The sequence below is a fragment of the Cheilinus undulatus genome, linkage group 15, assembly GCF_018320785.1.
Source record: "Cheilinus undulatus linkage group 15, ASM1832078v1, whole genome shotgun sequence".
In the NCBI taxonomy this organism is placed as follows: Eukaryota; Metazoa; Chordata; class Actinopteri; order Labriformes; family Labridae; genus Cheilinus; species Cheilinus undulatus.
The window spans coordinates 35,304,233-35,322,581 of NC_054879.1; the positions used below are offsets into that span (position 1 = coordinate 35,304,233).

Consider the following 18,349-nt stretch of genomic DNA (forward strand, 5'->3'; position numbering starts at 1 on the left):
GTTAATTGTGTTTTCACACTGACACCAAACCTTTTGTCAGTCATTAATGTTTTCCCAACAGGTTTGAGTTTCTTTTGTATTTCTTTTGTATTTTTCACATAAGTCCAAAGCTTTTAGGTGGGTGGTTAACTCTCACTGAAACCTTGCTTTAAACACCATGATTTACTCATGTAATATGTTGATATCAGCTATAGTATATAACAGTTAAAGGCCGCATAGCATAGACTGAATTAAAAGGTTGCTCTTCATCTCCAGCTTGGCATGGCGTTATGATACATGATTGGGTGTTGTATGAAGCTCTCTGTCAGGATGGATGGATCCAGTGTGGTTTTCAGGAGTGACAGAGCCACAGGCTCATCCACTGCTTTTTTTATTGCAGTACGAACCCATTTGCTACATTCTACAAATATTTACAGTGAATACAAATAAAACACAGTGGACTCGGTGTGTAAGGTTCAAGTTAATTATTTTTTCTTTTATATTACAGATTTTTTAAAAATGCGTCTGAAAATAATAGACTGGGAGCAAAAACCTTAAGACTCACCTCTGAAAAAAGGACCATAGCAGCCAATAATAGTTCAAAATTTTGGGGTTGAGAATATGAATATGCCCCTGAAGACGCTGACTGGCATTACCACATGCATTATCATGATGAGCTGTGTGTTTTTTTTTTCATCCATGCTGGTAAGCTATGTGGAATTGATTTGCAGAGAATAGCTAACATTAGGAGCGCTCGCCTCTTGGTCTTTTTTCAGGTTAGCATCCAAATATCTGCGCTGAATGTGGTCATACATTGCTCCCTACATACAACTCCTACTTACGATTTAATTTTCTAGATCAGTGGTTCTCAACTGGTTGAGTCACGGGACCCACCATCAACTCCTCAAGGAGAATTGTGACCCATATTTTGGAGATCTTTTTGGTCAATCAGATGTATTTATTAAAAAAAAATATTAGAGCTTGGGACTCTGACAGTACAAAAGATGTAACAAAACAGTCAAACAGGACAAATCATGCGCGTTTTAGAGTTTCAGAGACAATTTGGTGCAATTTTTTTCCCAGGTACACATCGCCGACCCACTGAAAAGGGCTTCGCAACCCACTTTTGGGTCCTGACCGCTGTTCTGGATCACAATACTGCCAAACCTAGGTCCTTATTTGAATGGGACCATCCAGTTTTCAACCTCTATGTCCCAACAAATAACAATGTTCTAGTTCTGATCAGTTCCTTTCTGCTTTGACCAATTATATTACCAAAACAATGCACAATACTTGTAACACTTACAATATTATAAATCAGTCGATGTCACTGCCAAGGCTGATGCTGTTATACACCACTATTTCTGAAGCTGACCAGTAATGTTTACCTGTTTTGTTGGCTAACAGTACACACCCATAATCCAAATATCTGTAGAAATAACTCTGGTGTCAATGTGTAAATTGTTGATGCTTTATTTTTATGGATCACTCTACATTTGCAGGAAAACTACCAGTAAAATATGAAAAAATCTCGACGCAGTGTGTTGCAGCAAACCTTAAAAAAAATAGTGAGAATATAAGTTCTACCTTCATTCAATCATAGTTAAGAGATCTACCTGAGCTGCTCACTTTTTACCCATGACCAATGTGAGTGCAGCCCAGCCTCAGAAACATCTTGCATATCAGCTCTTTGGTGATTCATGAGTGAATGAGTAAATGAGAGGAATATTGGTGAATCTGTCAAGGTAGATTAGAGCTACATAAGCGTCGTCCATTTAGCATTTAGCCGTACGCTTGTCCATGAGAAGGCAGAATCATAGTAAACCTCCACCAATCAATAACACATTTTCTCAGCCTGCTCCCTTCACTCTTTGTCTCTGTATCTCTCCCTCGCTTCATCTTCCTCTAATAGTCTCCTCGTCTTCAAGTCAAATTCCTCTTTAATTGGTCTCCACGTTCTACTTATTAGGTAATGAATTGTTAAATGTGGTTCACATTGGTTAGTTGGCATTTCTTGCAAATAGGGCAAGGGACTGACATGCTTTTAATTTCCCTTTCTTCTTATTTCACAAAGATTAAGATTATCCAGGCCTCTCAGCTGGACTCCCTCTTTGAACAGCGGGATCACTGCCATGTTTCATCAGCTGAAAATGTCCATGAGAGACACCGGCCAAAAGAGGGCAGTTATTGTCAAATCTACTGAAACTTGGAACATTTCTTTTAAATTTTGATGGACTTGCATGTCTGATTATTTAAATTCCCTGCCCTGACTGCTTCATTATTTACATCTGTAATCATTACACACCTGCTTCTCATAATGTCAGTAGTCAAGGCGGTTCATTAACTCATTGGTTGCCATTCCTTCTTTGCTGGGATTTTTCATTCAGCTCTTCCTGTTTATTGAATTTCTTTTGGATTCTTACATCTTCTGATACTAGGTGGTTGCTGTTTGTTAAAGAGATAAAGTAAAGGGTAAAACAGTGGTGGTATCCATTCTTAGGATTTTTAGGACAACATGTGACAGTCAAAGACCCAAGCAGAGTCTTTTATTAAGAGTGTATTCACACCTGGCTCGTTTGGGGCAGTTGTTCCGAAACAGTGACCCCCCCCCCCCCCCCAAAGTCCGGTTCGTTTGGACATATGTGAACACAGCAATTGCACTCAGATGTGGGACAAAACAAGCGGGTCAAGATCGCCAAAATAGGGTGGTCTTGTCTCGCTTCCATTCAAGCCCTGTAGTGGTTCCTTTGCAGTGAGAACACAATCACCTCAGCAACCAGCACAACTGACTCATAACTGTAGTACACACTGTAGTCATCGGGGCAGTAATGCGCCCGGTTGCCAACCGTTCAGTTAAAACAACAGAAGAAGAAGGAGTAGAAGAATCAACAACAGCAGAAGAAGAAGAGAAGGTGGAAAAACAACAGATCTGAGCGAAATGAGTCGTGGGCTCACGTGGAGTAGTGAGGAAACTCCCCCGCCTTCTGGGTTAGATTTCTGACCTATGAGAGACGAATTGGATCGCACGTGGCATTTGTTTACAACTTTGGACCGCAAGAGACTTTTTGCCGTGTGAACGCAAACGAACCAAGTGACAACTGAAACAACTGTATCGTTTTTGCCCCTGAATCGTAACAAAGCAAACGAGCCACAGGTGTGAATACACCCTTAGTTTCCTTGGTACTGACTGTCAGGATACCTGAATAATTCATTCCCAATACACAAGGTCAAAGTGGAACAACAGTCACTAATATATTAAGTAAAGAAATTCTCGGCTACAACTTGGCGAGACTTATTTCTAGTCCAGCATCCAAAACAACACTGTGGCTACGTTCTATGCTAACAGCATCCTAGCAAGATTTCAAAGACAGTTACAATAGTTTATGGTTGATTATTTTTAAAAACAAGAGCAAAGAGCCACACCAACAGCTTGTCTTGGCAGAGAAGATGCTCCTGCACGTCTCCCAAGCGGCCTTGGCATCAAGTAGCTCCACCATTAACAATCTACGGCAGCGGAAGCTTGTCAGCTCAAGAGAAGCACATGCATAAAAACATAATTTGCCTTGTCACTCTGATTGACCCGTCATGAGTGTGTCAGACAAAATGTTCCCCCAATCACCTTCCAGGGAATTTATGGAAAAGTCCTCCCCTTCCCAAATGCTTTCTATGGGAGCTTTCCCAGATGAATGTGAAATATATTCATGCAATGTATATATGAAACAGTCTATCTGGCGTGTCAGGTTAGCATGATATAGCTCTAACTTACATTTGTGGATGGCACAGTGAATTATGTTTAACAGACAGTGGTTTCTGGAAAGTTTCCTGAGCCCACGCAATGATTTCCAGCACAGAATCATGCCTTTTCTAAATGCAGTGTTGCCTAAGGTGTGCCAGGTGTGTGAAGATCACAACTATCAAACAATGTTCTCCAGCCTTGCCCTTTGCGCCACAATTCCTCCAGATTCTCTGCATCTTTTGATGATATAAAGTACTGTATGTGGTTAACCTTGCAAAGCAGATGGATTCGTCCATTTCCATGTTTCTCACTGGTGAATCCATCGTACAAAGCTCCCGTCTGAACCGTTTGGGCCCAGTTAGAAAGTGACAGGACCAATCAGCGACGAGCGGCAGTACTTCTTGGCATGGCAGAGTTTATGAGGTAAGCAAGCAGCAACAAGAGTGCCATTATGGCAGAAGACATTAGCGTGGATGCTGCTAAAGTGCCAGTTTTATCAGAACTTGATGACTGTTCTTCTTTTAAAAGAAGAACAAATAACAGCAAAGAATTCTTTTCTTTTCAAAAACGACAAAAGTCGTGTACTGACATGTCTACTGTCTCCATGGTTTGCGATATGCAGTTCTATATGGAGTTTACTCCTTCGGTAGGGGCGCAGCTCAGTAGCAGCTACATCACATGTTTTGTTGCTCTGATTGGCCCGTAAAGATGTGACAGACGGAACGTTCACCCAATCACCCGCCAAGTTTTTTTTTTTTCAAAGGCTCTGCCCTTTCCCAAATACTTTATGTGATTGGTTTACCAGATGGATTTGTGAGACAAATCCATCTGGCCTGCCAGGTATGGCATATGGTGAGATATGAAAAGTCCTCGCAATTTTACACTGAGGAACATTTTCTTCAAATTTCTCCACATTTTTTGTTGCATTTTTTTGTAGCAAATTAGTGAACATCTGCCCATCTTTACTTAAGCTCTTTTAATTCCCAGTCATCATACTAACTTAGATCCAGAGTGCTCCTCCAGCTGTTTTATTTTTATCTTTTCCAGCTTGTGGTTGCCCCAGCCCTACTTGTTTTTAGACCTGCTGCTGCCATCAAATTCGAAATGAGCTTATAGTTTTCAACTGATATGTTGTTTTACTTTTTATTGTGAACAGAATTGGTGTATGAGATTTGCCTTCATTGCATGCTGTTTCTATTTACTTTTTACACAGTGCCCCAACTTTTCTGGAACAGGGATTGTAAAAGCCTAACAGTTTAAGAAAGCTAATGGCAGACAGCATTACACCACAGAAGATAGAGTACATCCAGCCTTTTCTAGTATCCACACAGGCTGTTTTCTTCCCTCTTATATATTTGTGGACAACAGGAATCCAAGCACAACTAAAAATGTTCCCATTATTAGAAATCCTGTCATTTGCCTACAGATTCTACATCTAAAAATGTCTCTCTTAATAATAGCCATTTGACTTCACCAGTGACTGTGATTCAGGAACCTGTTTTACCATATTTGAGTCAGAGAACAGACTCTTTTTCTCTTCATGTTGAAGCACTCCAGTTTTGCCAGGGGCAGATCTCATAGAGCACGCCAGTATTGGACAGTAAAGGAGCGTGATGTGGTTTAGGATGAATATAACTGCTTTTATTAGCTTTCTTTGGATGACACCATCCAGCCTCTCCCATGGGAGAAATGGTCGGGCCTGGAATTAAATTCTGTATACTCTGAGGTGACTTCATAAGGGAATCATACAGGCTGGTTATTGCACCATCAGGAATGTAATGAAACTGGCTCAAAGATGACAACCACATAGAGGAAGGTCACTGTTAATATATGGCGATCTCCTGCAGTAGAAGAAAGGTATAGGGCAGTATTGGAGTCTGCCAGCCGTGCAGGAGATTCAAGACTTCTCTAGTCAAGCTTAGCGCTCTTGGGAGACCCACAAGGACTTTGTGTTTGCTTAAGTCTCCATCCATCTCTTTTTTTTTTCTGCCTTTGTTGATGTAAAAAAAAATACTCGAAAACCTTTGGGAGCCAATTTCCTGAAACCAAAGGACAATGCAGGCCTGCTTTCACAACTTTATAAAAGAAAGGACATGTGAGTGCACTGGCTATGCAGGAATGTGTGAGAGAATAAGTGCTATGTCCGTGTGCATGCCTGAATGAGCAAATATGCTCCAAATATTCTGCATGTGCCAGTAATTTATACATTTCATTTGTTCCTATTTTCACCTTTGTCACCAGTTTGCAGACAGCATATTTCTCTCTTGCAAATCCCCAATAGCCAAGCCCACAAATTGAATGACTAACAGAAAAAAGCCCAGTGATCCAAGTATCTCAGCTCCATCCTTAATTCATTAATTTGCTGTTTCCCTACAGTCACTCACCCAGAATAATCCATCCGGAAAGTCCAGTGAGCTTTTCCGCCACCAAGCAGAAATGAGATTGTGGATGACTGATCACAAAGCTTATATCCACACGGTCCCACTCTGTGTGAATGTGTCCAGTCCACATGTGGGCCTGAAGGCACTCAAACACTTGCACAGAAAGCTTGATTCGGTCCCTCCCTAATAGCACTTCAAACCTACTCAAAGCGAACAATCTTTAGCTTTAGAAATCTTCAAAAACATGCTTTTCACATTGCAGAGGTTTATATGAATCCCCCGTTCCCCATGGCGTCCTTGTCCACATGTATGTCATACAACCCTAGCTGAAGGCATACAGGCCAGCTGTCATGTGGTTCTAAAAGTTATAAGAGATACTTTGTGTCACCTTCTGAAATTCATTCAGCCTGGTTGGCTGCAGAGAATAGACAATGCCTCTGCCCCGAGGATACACAGACATCAATGTTTTAGAGCGAATCATTGATCCCAGAGCATAAAATTTGCAGAAGCATACCAACCCGGCCATTCTGCTCCCCCTAAAGACACATCTTCATGCAGGAGATATTAATTGAGTCTGCTCACAGACGACCATGTGATACGAAACATGTCATACCCACGCAGTATCAATGAGGAGAACTTCAGAAAGCTTTAAAAATAATAAAAATCCCCAACTGGCTCCTGCTTCTGCAACATTTCATGTAGGGATATAAATTGTCCTGAGTTTAACTTTTATGGAGTGCCGTTGCTACTGAGCTTCAAGGGTTTGTTAATGGTAAAGCTTAGTTGCTAAGAACAGGTATTTCCAAACATGTATAAATAGCAGGTGTTTTTTTAAACTTGATGTTGTATCGACTCTTTGTGTGGTGGTTCTAATGGTACCAAGGATGTTGTTTATGTTGATCTTGTGCTATAAAATTATTATGCAGTGCAGTATGGTATGGTATGGTACAGTGCAGTATGGTATGGTATGGTATAGTACAGTATGGTATGGTATGGTACAGTGCAGTATGGTACGGTATGGTATGGTATGGTACAGTATGGTATGGTATGGTACAGTGCAGTATGGTATGGTATGGTATGGTATGGTACAGTATGGTATGGTATGGTATGGTATGGTACAGTGCAGTATGGTATGGTATGATACAGTATGGTATGGTATGGTATGGTATTGTACGGTATGATATGGTATGGTACAGTGCAGTATGGTATGATATGGTACAGTATGGTATGGTATGGTACAGTACAGTATGGTATGGTACAGTGCAGTATGGTATGGTATGATACAGTACGGTACAGTATTGTACAGTATGGTATGGTATGGTACAGTGCAGTATGGTATGGTATGATACAGTACGGTACAGTATTGTACAGTATGGTATGGTATGGTACAGTGCAGTATGGTATGGTACCAAGCGGCAAGCTCCGCTCCTGAAAAATGAAGCCAATGCAGAAGTTAAAAAAATTGCAATAAGTGTCCACTTGAGGTACGCTGCAGGAACACATGACGTTCCGTCTGAACACCGGTTTAAAAGCTGTTCTTTACACAAGAAATAAACCAGTTTACAGCCTGGTTCAAAAAACTAAACCTGTCTCATTAACTAATGTCTTCATGTGTTCTTACTGTACGGAGGATGAATTTTTTTGTACTACAATTGTTTTAATTATATTGAGGAAAAACCTCACTGCGCTCTGTTCGGCGCATCTCATTTGATTGACAGATAGCTCGACAGGCAGAAGCTACATTTCTGTCAACCAGAATGCTAGCTAGCTAGCTGACAGGAAGTTGAGCTTAGTGGGCGGGCTGTTAGGTTGATCCAAAGTTCGGTTGAGAACGCGATTTCAATATGGAAACTGGCGCAGGTTGGCTTCAAGAGCTGTTAGAGTCCACCTATTGTAAGCAGACGGCTGACGTCACACAGGCTTTGTCCAATTCTTTCCACAGTCTATCAATGGTACGAGGTGGTGTTATATGTTATGCTATGCTATACTATAGTGTGGTATGGTATCGTACAGTATAGTATGGTTTTATATGGTAAGGAATGGAATGCTGTGGTATTGTATGGTATGGTCTAGTATAGTGTTACATTTTGTATTATGTTATAGTGTTATGTGGTATGGTATGGTACAGTGCAGTATGGTACAGTGCAGTATGGTATGGTATGGTATGGTATGGTATGATACAATATGGCATAGTGTCACATGGTATGTCATGGTGTTATATGGTATGGCAGGATATATATCATATCCTACCATACCACATCATGTAGTATCAAACCATGTCATATCATATATTATCATGTCTTATGATATTATTTCATACCATTCCATATCGTATTGTGTCATGTCGAATCTTATAGTTTTGCATCACACTGTGTTGAGAAAAAAAGAAATGTTTGAATGGAAAACAGTTTTTTATCATCTCATCAGAGGAATGTTGAGAATGTTGCAGCCACAGTAATCATACTTTGGATTTTCCTTTTTTTGATACACCATAACTGTACTGAGTAATCTAGAGCCAAAGGTACTGATCTGATATTTCAGAACAAATCTTGTAAATCTATCACTGTGAGGTTATTAAGTATGTCTTTGGACAGTCATCATCTATACTTCAATGCTATTTAATGCACTGTAGCTTTCTCATTTACATTCAAGTACTGTATGTCACAATGGCATCAGTGCATGATACACTGAGGCTGAATGGATTCTCTTTGATGACATAAATTTGCAGATCGATATGATCTGTGGCATCTCTGTTTACCTCTTATCGTCTGCTGCGCTGATTTTTCTCCCTTTCTTTCTTTCATTATCTGCAGCTGTCTCTCTGTCTTTATCAATAAATGAAAGAAATAGTAGATGATCAATCAACTTGCTGCAAGTTACTTCAGTGTCTAACTTTTTACCCTCACTGTTTTGGAACAATCAGATGACACAGAGTTGTTTCCCTCCAGGGTATAGGAATACTCTTACATCTCTGCTCCATTCTTGCTGCCACAGAGTGCACAGTGAGTGAGTGTGCCCGCTCAAAGAGCGAGGAGGAAAAGAGAGGCTAAATCCAGCAGAGCAGAGGGAGTGGAGTGGTGAAGATGACAATCTGGCAGTTATTTTATTTTACCTTTGAAGTTTTGTTCAAAATGTTTGGGGGCTCATGCTGGCACCCCCTAGAGCGTGGTGCCCTGGATGATCGCTTAGAGCTGGCCCTGTTTATTACCAACATTTTAAAGAAACTTTTACAAAAGCAGTATATTGTGATTAACTAACCCTGCAGGATGCATGGTTTCCCTAATTGGAGGTTTAATGGACAGTACTTTTGCATCAACATTGGAGTGCAAATATTTAGAAAACAGGTAAACTGTTCAGTGCTTTTTCTGTTAAAATTGACATATTTCAAGAAAAACAGGTTTTAGACTGTGAATATTTTCCACAACCTTCACTTGAATATAGAAAAATAAGCTTCACTAAACAAATGTGACAAAAATCCAGCCAAATCGTCCTTGCAGCTAGAGTTTACTTTCTTTCAGCTGCAACAGGAATCTGTTTTTGTTTGCAGCATGTCCTTTGAATTCAGTTTGGAAAAAAAACTCAATTCTAACCTTGAATACAACTCAAAGAATCACCAAGGATCTCTAAAAAAAATCAGGTGTTAAAACATCACACTTTTTCTCACATGATGCTTTTACAAGTTAACAACTCACCAGATATATTTGCATGTTAAATGACCTGTTTATGCCCACGCTTGCTTAATTCTACACTTTGCATGGAAACGGCAGCCGGAGACTCTTTCCTTTGTGACGAGCTGCTCCCAATCCTCCACATTTTATAAATGGTGTCCCCCTCCTGAACCGTGATAATTGATGTATTTCCCATAAAGGAATGGTAATTAAGATAATGAGATTTTCAGAGGCAAGTGTAGCATGCCAAAGTGAGGGGGGAGCATGTTTCTTGACTGGTTCACTTTGACTTTATAAATGTTCCTGTTTTGTTCTCGTCGTTTCAACAGCGCCTTACTTTTCTTCTCCTCCTATCTGAGCTCTCGCCACATCTGCTTCCCCTCTCCTCTACCATACACAGCTTGTCCTCATTTGTTTGCCCACTGCGTAATTGGCTATAGGATCACCCATTGTGTAATTATGTATAGCAGTTTGATATGTAATTAAAATTGTATCAGTATCCAGTGTAATTTGTGCTGTGTGATTACCTATTAACAGTGCAAACAGTTGTGCCTAAAAGCCCGTGACCGCCTCTCTCATAGATGTCACAGAGTGTCTCTGTCACTATTTACATACCGGCAGGTGCTACATCAGAGTAAAACACATCATAAACACCCCTCCTTTATCCACTCACATGGACACTTCTGTTGGACAGCTTGAGCAAATGTTCAATGGATGATAAGATAAAAAAAAAACAAGAGTTCAATTAATCCTCAGAATAAATTATAATACTGCAAATAACAAAAATAAAATAATAGAGAACCAAATACAAATAATCTAATTTAATTTAAAAAAAATCTAAAATGTGTCATGGAATATTTCAAATTGCATGAGCTAAAGACTATTGCACATGATTGTGACAGGTAATATTGCATATTGTATTGGTAGGCATAATTATCAGCAGTATTACACATGATAATTTACATAGTACAGCCCCAGGCATTGAGTAATATTGTACATGGTGCTGGAAATAATGGTTATTCATTTTGTACATGGTATAAAAAAAAGCCCTTTTAAATAGATATGAAAGGATTATACACACAGCACTGTTTTTGATTGTGAAAAGTATTGTTGCACATGATAAATAACATTAAAAAGCTCTATATGGAAATGTTTCATTGCACATGTTAATTAACACAACAAGCCCTTGACACTAAAATTTTATATTTCACATCACGATAAACATGTTAAAGCCTGATAATGATGTTAAACATAATGCACAAATGTATTACACAGAAGTTATTATCAGTTGTGCAAATGGATCTGATTAGAATATGCAGTTTATATCTAAATGTTATTACACATGATCCAGATAGTAGATCATAATGAGCATATTGCATTGTGATTATTGTCATGATAATAATACAACAATATATTTAAAAGTAATACTGTACATGATTATGAGTTTGATATAGTCCTATATTTAAATGCAATACCTTAACAAGCATATTGTAGCCTTACTTTGAAATGTATTGCACATGATAATGAGTGTAATATAGCCAAATTCTAAACTGTAATATTGCAGATGACAGTATACATAAAGTAGCCTTATTTTAATTTAATATTGCACATGATAATGTGTGTGGAAAAATATTTAAAAAGTAATACTGCACATGATAATGAGTGTAATGTAGCCTCACTGGAAATGTAATATTGCACATGATGATTAATGTAATGTAGTATAAAATTAAAAGGTAATACTTCACATGATAGTGAGCATAATGTGGCGTCATTGGAAATGTAATATTGCACATCATAGCAAGTGTAATGTAGTGTAAAATTATAAAGTTATTCTTCACATGATAATGAGAGTCATATAGCCTTATCTTGAAATGTAATATTGCATGTGACAATCATTGTAATTTAAGACTTTATTCAAATGTTATGTTGCACCGGATAATAAGAGCAATGTAGGTGTATTTGAAAATGTAATATTGCACATATTTAGCATAATAATCTTTTATTCAAATGTAATATTATATGTATAATGTAGCATTATTTTGAAATATAACACTGCAAATGATAATGAATATAAGATATATCGATTTTAAAATGAAACAGTACACATTATAATGGCCATAATGCAGCCTTACTTTAACATTTTATAGTGCATATACCTGGGACCATATTTAAGTCTTATTTTGAAGTTACCAGTAATAAATCAATTAAAATTTAACAAATGCAATTGAAAGAAAGTATTGCACATTTCAGTGAAAAAAAACTGTTATGTCTCATGAAATGTACACACTATAGCTCCTAACACTGAAAAGTAATATTTCCTATAATGATGAAAAGAGTTATATTTCTCAGTAAATAAGTATTGCTGCTTACTGAATCAAACACAATATAGCCCTTAATATTTAAAGTAATGTTGCACATTAAAAATGCGAAAGTAAAGGCAAAATGGCAAATGTTTAAAAAAAAATCTATTTCATTAGTTATATCATCTGTTGTAATGCACACAATGACATATCAAAAGTACTGTTGCACATATTACATAGAACTGCCATTATCAACTGTAGTATTTGCACTAAAATAAACACAATTTTGCCCTTTATTGTTTTGATATTGCACGCTTGTGAATATGAATTAACCAGATGCTGTAATCTAATATTACACATGATAACTGAAGTGGTATTGCACATGATAACGATCATCATAATTATGGGTTATACTGCATAAAAATGCATATTCTGCAGCATAAAACTTGAGCACTTGTCTTCATTTTAGAGCATACCACGCACTTTGCTGCCCTTTACTCTGCTGAGTGAGTAGACTCAGCAACTTTACACAGCTTCTTCCTCCCAAATAAAGACACCAAAAAAGGAAGAGGACTTTCAAATCGCTTGTTAGTGCACTCTTATAATAAGGTTTAAGATGAGGTCTTGTGAGGACACCGAAGAAACATCTTAATGAAAGCACCAGGCTACAAACTGGCCTGAAAACCCCTCTCTGCATATTCACCACAAAATAATTACCATGCCCCAAAGGTTTGCTGTTAGGACTACCCTCTGTATTATTCACTAAAAGGTTTCTTTCTTTATAGTTGGTTTTGGAAGTGCAGAAACTGAGATTAGCTCCTTAGTGCTAACTATTTAAAGTGGTGTGTGTGCTTGTTTTTGTGTGCGTGTGCATCAGCAAATGATACATCAACTAACAATATAGCACTAAAATTGATCTTAATCTACAGCCTCATGAGTACTGGGGTTTTAACAGAAAGGGATGGGTTTTACACTTGAAACTATGGCCTAAAATAATATCATACATGTCATGCTTGCCAGAGGAGGAATGTGGATTAGATTGAGCTTAACATGCCCCAATTTTGTGTCCTGATGTAATGCAAGAGTGGTGCCAAAGGTTTGAATAGATCACTGATCACCCAGCTGAACCAAAGTGTTTGAATCAGCAGAGGAGCAGTGTGCATGACTTGTCACAGAAAAAGAGCCTAAATTATGTGAGGCTTTATGAACATAAAATTGTTCTTATTCATCAGTTTTGATGGTTATTAAACCCAAATTAGCATTAAGGTGTAAAGTTTTTAAAAAGAAGGAAAACTTCACATCACTTTGAGTGATAAAACTAACAATAAATTAGAAGTTTAGTAATACATAAAGTGAATTTTCTCTGGATAATTGTTCAGCAATCCTCTCCTGATTACAACATACAGGCTTTCACAGCACACATATTGGGGATCTGGCCCCTCTTCTGCAGCTAAAACAGCTTCCACTCTTCTTGGAAGGCTTTTCTGTGGGAATTTGTGCCCATTCATTCTAAAGAGGATTTATGAGGTCAGGCGTTGATGTTGGATCAGAAGACCTGGATCACAATCTCCATTCCAGTTCATTATGAAGGTGCTCCATAGGGCTCTGTGCTGGCCAGTCAAGTTTTTTTCACACTTAACTCATCAAGCCATGGCTTTAAAGTCCTTGTTTGGGCACTGGGGGACAGTCATGTTGGAATAGAAAAGGGCCTTCCCCAAACTGTTGCCACAAAGTTGGAAGCATAGCAATGTTCAAAATGTCTTGGTATGCTGAAGCATTAAGAGTGCCCTTTACTGGAGATTAGGGGCCTAGCCCAAAACCTGAATTATAATGTTCCATATGTTATCCCTCCTTCACCGAACTTCACAATTGGTACGATGCAGTCAGGCGGGTAATGTTCTCACAGCATCTGACAAACCCAGACTCACCCATCTGACTGCCAAACAGAGAAGTGTGATTCGTCACTCCACAGAACACGAGCTCTTCAGAATCACAAATGTTTTCAATTGACTGCATGGCTAGGTGGTTCATTTTATACAGCTCTGGCAACAGGTCTTATTGAAATAACTGAATTCAGTAATTCACAGGTATGAGCCAAATGCTCTTGTCCATATAGTGTATGCTGGTTGGTGCAGGTTGGCATGTTGATTGGTGAACTAAGTAATTCAGCACAGGAATGTGGACTTTAACTTGCATGGAGCACTGAAGGCAAGAGGGGTCTGGCTGCAGATGGTAAATCTTTGACGGCCATTCTCTCAGACCATTCATCTGAGATGCTGTTTATTTGCTGGTACAACGTATTTCCAGTTTTTTTTTAATCCAACTTTATTCACAAAAAAGCACTGCAGTTGCATTCATAAATAACCACATTGTAAACATTAGAGAATAAACATTAAAAAAAAAAAAAAAAAAAGGAGAATAAAGGTCTAATCTGTTTTTTTATTATGTATGGACCCATTTTAGAAGAAGTTACAGAAATAGTGTCTCAATTTAGCTTTGTTAGCTTTAGCTAAAGCTAAACATACCTGCTTAGCTTACATAGATACTCTGTGAGCTCAGCTTTAGCTACATTAACCACTTTAGCTAAGTTAGGTGTGTTCACGTATAGCTATGTTTGCTATGTAGCTGCATTATATTTAGCTAAGTTAGCTTTAGCAACGTTAGCTTTACCAAATGTAGCTAAGGCTTACTTTGTAATGCAGATAATATGGATATGTAGCTTACGTAGTTGCTTTATAAGATTAGCTTTAGCTCCATCAGCTACCTTCCTCCATTATCTACATAGCTTATGCAGCTTATGCAGCTAACAGAGCGACATAACCTATGCTGGCTGCATAAGAATGTTTTCATGGAGGATATTTTGTTCCTGTTAGCAGACTGTTCACTCAGATTTTTAAAATATTTTGTGATCAAAATTTGCAGATCAGGTTTTTGACTTTTAACTTTTGGTATCCTAGTACCCTTAGTCTAACCCTAAATGAAAGTTTATTCTGATTTCCGTTTCTGTTCCGTTCCGTTCCGTATTTCCGTTCTGTAAGAGTGGCCATCAGAGAGGGACAGTCTGCAGCCAGATTGGATTTCCGAAGGTTTGAGGGGGTCAGCTATGCTAACATTAGCCACACTCTGCAAAGCAAATTGGCAACCTGCAAATGCATAGAAAAGCTAGAAAAAAGCCAGTCCCTAATCCAATTGATACAGTTCGTCCCATGCATACATTTTTGTGTCTCATAAATTTAAGAATTCCCTTGTAAAATAGACAATCTATCTCCATGAGTTTGCACCTCTGATGGTAAATGTTTTATACAGGCTAAAGTCAAGCTTAGAACTCCCCATGAGTTACTTGAGGTAACAAACAGTGGTCTGCCTATGAGCAATGACCTCAAATATCTAACTGCAGCAGCTCTGTGACAAGAATGAGGTAAGATAATGATAAAAAATTAAAGACAGGAAGGTTATTTATGTGTCTCTAAGTACCTTGTTATCTGACATGTTGCACCTCCTCCTCTCTCCTGTGTTACTGTTCAGTCTTGTACATACAAGACCCTCTCTCTGTTCTCTTAACCCCTCCACTGTAAAGTGCGCAGCCTCTCTCTCCGAACACACAAACGCTTTTAACAACAATAAAACGTCTGCGTGCTCAGGCGTTCCCTAGAGGAAGGACTTAAGCAGCAGGTCTGACATCCGCCGTATGGATGATTAGCATCATTAGAGCATCAGCTGCTCCCTCTCTCCCCCTCTCACACACAAATACACACTTCCACACACCACGATGGCTCTTCAAATACACCCAACACTCATGCAGATTAAATGGTGCCATGTTTTAGGCAAAGAGGTGATTAATTTATGATGAAAAGTGGGTCAGACGAATGGAACTCAAGGTCTATAGGCACTAGAGAGCAATATGTCTGCGAAGAGACAAAGAGCAAGTTAGGAGAGCGAGAGGAATGAGGACAGACAGAAAGGGGATGAGCATTTGTTCATGTTGAAGAGGAGATACAGTCGGCAGATAACGTCTGTCTGCGCTCGCTGTTCAAAGGCTAACAAATGTCTTTAACAGGGAGGGAAAAAACACTGAACAAAGTGCATGAAACACGTTGGGAGCTTGCTAAAAATAGCTCAAAAGCACCCCTCACTTTTCTTCTTCAGAGCGACTTTGTCTTTATTGTTGTTTCTTCTTTGTGCTTTAAATTCCTTTTCTTTTCTCCTTTTTCAGCTCCTTTGACCGACAAGCCGCCAAAGATCCTGTTTCCCTCAGAAAACAAGATTAGCAACATGGAGCTGCAGCTAGGTAAGAGCATCATGGGATTTCCTCCAGCTGCACTATCTGTGTCGTTTTCCAAAATGACAGCAAATGGATGACTGTACAAATCCTCTCCAACACACCTCCAGGCTCCGAACACAGATTGATGATGGCACTTTTATTTTTCTGGAGGAGCGTGTGAAAGGAGAAACAATCGTAAAAGTGTTTTCCATAAATGCAAATGGTGGCTGCTGAACGTCCCCCAGGCTGTTTTGTCAACAATGAAGAGCCCATATGGTGCCAGGGTTCCATACGCTGGCTTGCCACATGGACAGGCGGCTGCTTTCGCTCGCCGTTGTTTGTCTTCTTTGACGTGGGGTCATGGCAGGCCCCACCATGTGTGCACGAGAGCGTGTGCTTGTGTTTGTTTTCTCTCTGTGACAGCATATTGCTTGATTTCTGGGCACAGGCGGACATCCACATGGTGCTTGCCACTCCATGAATGGGCTTATGTGTCCGTCATGGTGAAGCCGGTCGGACAGGACTGAGAGGTCCGGGGGAAGCAGAGGAGGATTGGACGAGAATGTGACAGACAGAGAGAGAGGGAGACAGAGGAGACGGGTGGAGAAGAGATAGAGAGAGACAAAGACGGTGCAGCAGAGAGGTTACCTTTTGTCTCCCGTCTGATGCTGTTTGAATCCAGGTAGTTCATTTAAAATGCCTCCACGCTCGGCTGATCAAGGGTGAAAAATTGCTGCTGTTGATAAACTGACAAGCACGGCCTCTCGTGTCGGCCTGCTCACGCCCAACGCATGAACAGGGTGCACAATGTGGGGCCCCTCAGCTGTTTGTGTCGTTTGTCTTTATCTCGATTAGGGAAGGGATTGGCTCGTCCTTTGAAACTTTCCCACAATTACTTTAAACGTCAGTGTCAGTTCTTACTCATGCTGGGTGACAAAGTACTTCTTGTGAGTTTTGGAGAGGGTGGTTGAAGGGTTGGTGATTTAGTGGCTCTCTTATATCAAGTAAAGATACCTGTGAGAGACAGTTTTAAAGGAAGAATTGTAGAATTGGTCTCCAAAAAGACAAAATATCCTGGGTTTTGAAATTTTAACAGATGTTGTGAGTCCGTAGGCAATGACAAATTACAGTTTTGTTCTTATAGTGGGTGAAGAGGAAAGATAGGGTCAACAGATTCCATTAACTAACAACCAAAGTCCTGTCTCTTAAAGCTGGAAATCTAAGTCTGAGATTTTGTGTCGCAGTATGCAACTAGAAAAGCACTCAGAGAGCGCAGACCTCCACCGTTAGCCCTATCTCCCGATAGTGAAGAATCCTTTAAAAAATTCCTGGATCCAGACGGTGATCCGGATCACTCCCAAAATCTAATTCACCGATTACTCCCTCCCCAGTGGGGTGGAAACACGGTGAGCAAAGCATTAGCTTCCCTACGTGTGGACTATCGTGGCGGAAGCATTGCCTGCTGGTGCCAGCAGATGCACTGACAGTCTCACCCATGGTCTCACCGCACGACTGAAAGTCATGGCAGAGGGTGAATATTCCTCTATTCCTCCCAGCATTGTGAGTATTCTTGCCAAAGTCCACTGTCGTTCTCTCTGTTATGCTCCAACTCGTCTCCTCGACCAGGCATGCATCTTTCAAACTCTATAAACTCCAAAACTTTGAATAGAAACACACCCAAAAATGCTGCTGGGATTAAAATTACTCATGTCCACCATCTCCTGGTGTAAAGTAGTAACAACAGTAGAAAAGCACTTGGAGAGCGCAGACCTCCGCTCGTAGCCCTACTGCCCAATAGTACAGAATCTTTAAAAAAAAAAATCCTGGATCCAAATGGTGATCTGATCAGTCCCAAAATCTAATCAGTTCTTCCTTATGCCAATTCTGACATTTCCTGAAAATTTCATCAAAATCCATCCATAACTTCTGAGTTATGGTGCTAACAAAAAACTAACAAACTAACAAACAAACCCACCCGATCACATAACCTCCTCGGTGGAGGTAATAAAACAACCAACAGACAG

At 39.6% G+C, this 18,349-nt stretch overlaps 1 protein-coding gene across 4 annotated transcripts in view; it reads left to right on the plus strand.

Annotated features, from left to right (window-relative positions):
- il1rapl1a (interleukin 1 receptor accessory protein-like 1a) overlaps positions 1–18,349 on the plus strand; it is a 341,975-nt gene that overhangs the window by 214,204 nt on the left and 109,422 nt on the right. For all 4 annotated transcript variants that reach the window (XM_041807356.1, XM_041807358.1, XM_041807357.1 and 1 more), the window contains exon 6: positions 16,278–16,352. In XM_041807356.1, coding sequence (XP_041663290.1) covers positions 16,278–16,352 — 75 coding nt within the window. The remainder of the gene's footprint in view (positions 1–16,277; positions 16,353–18,349) is intronic.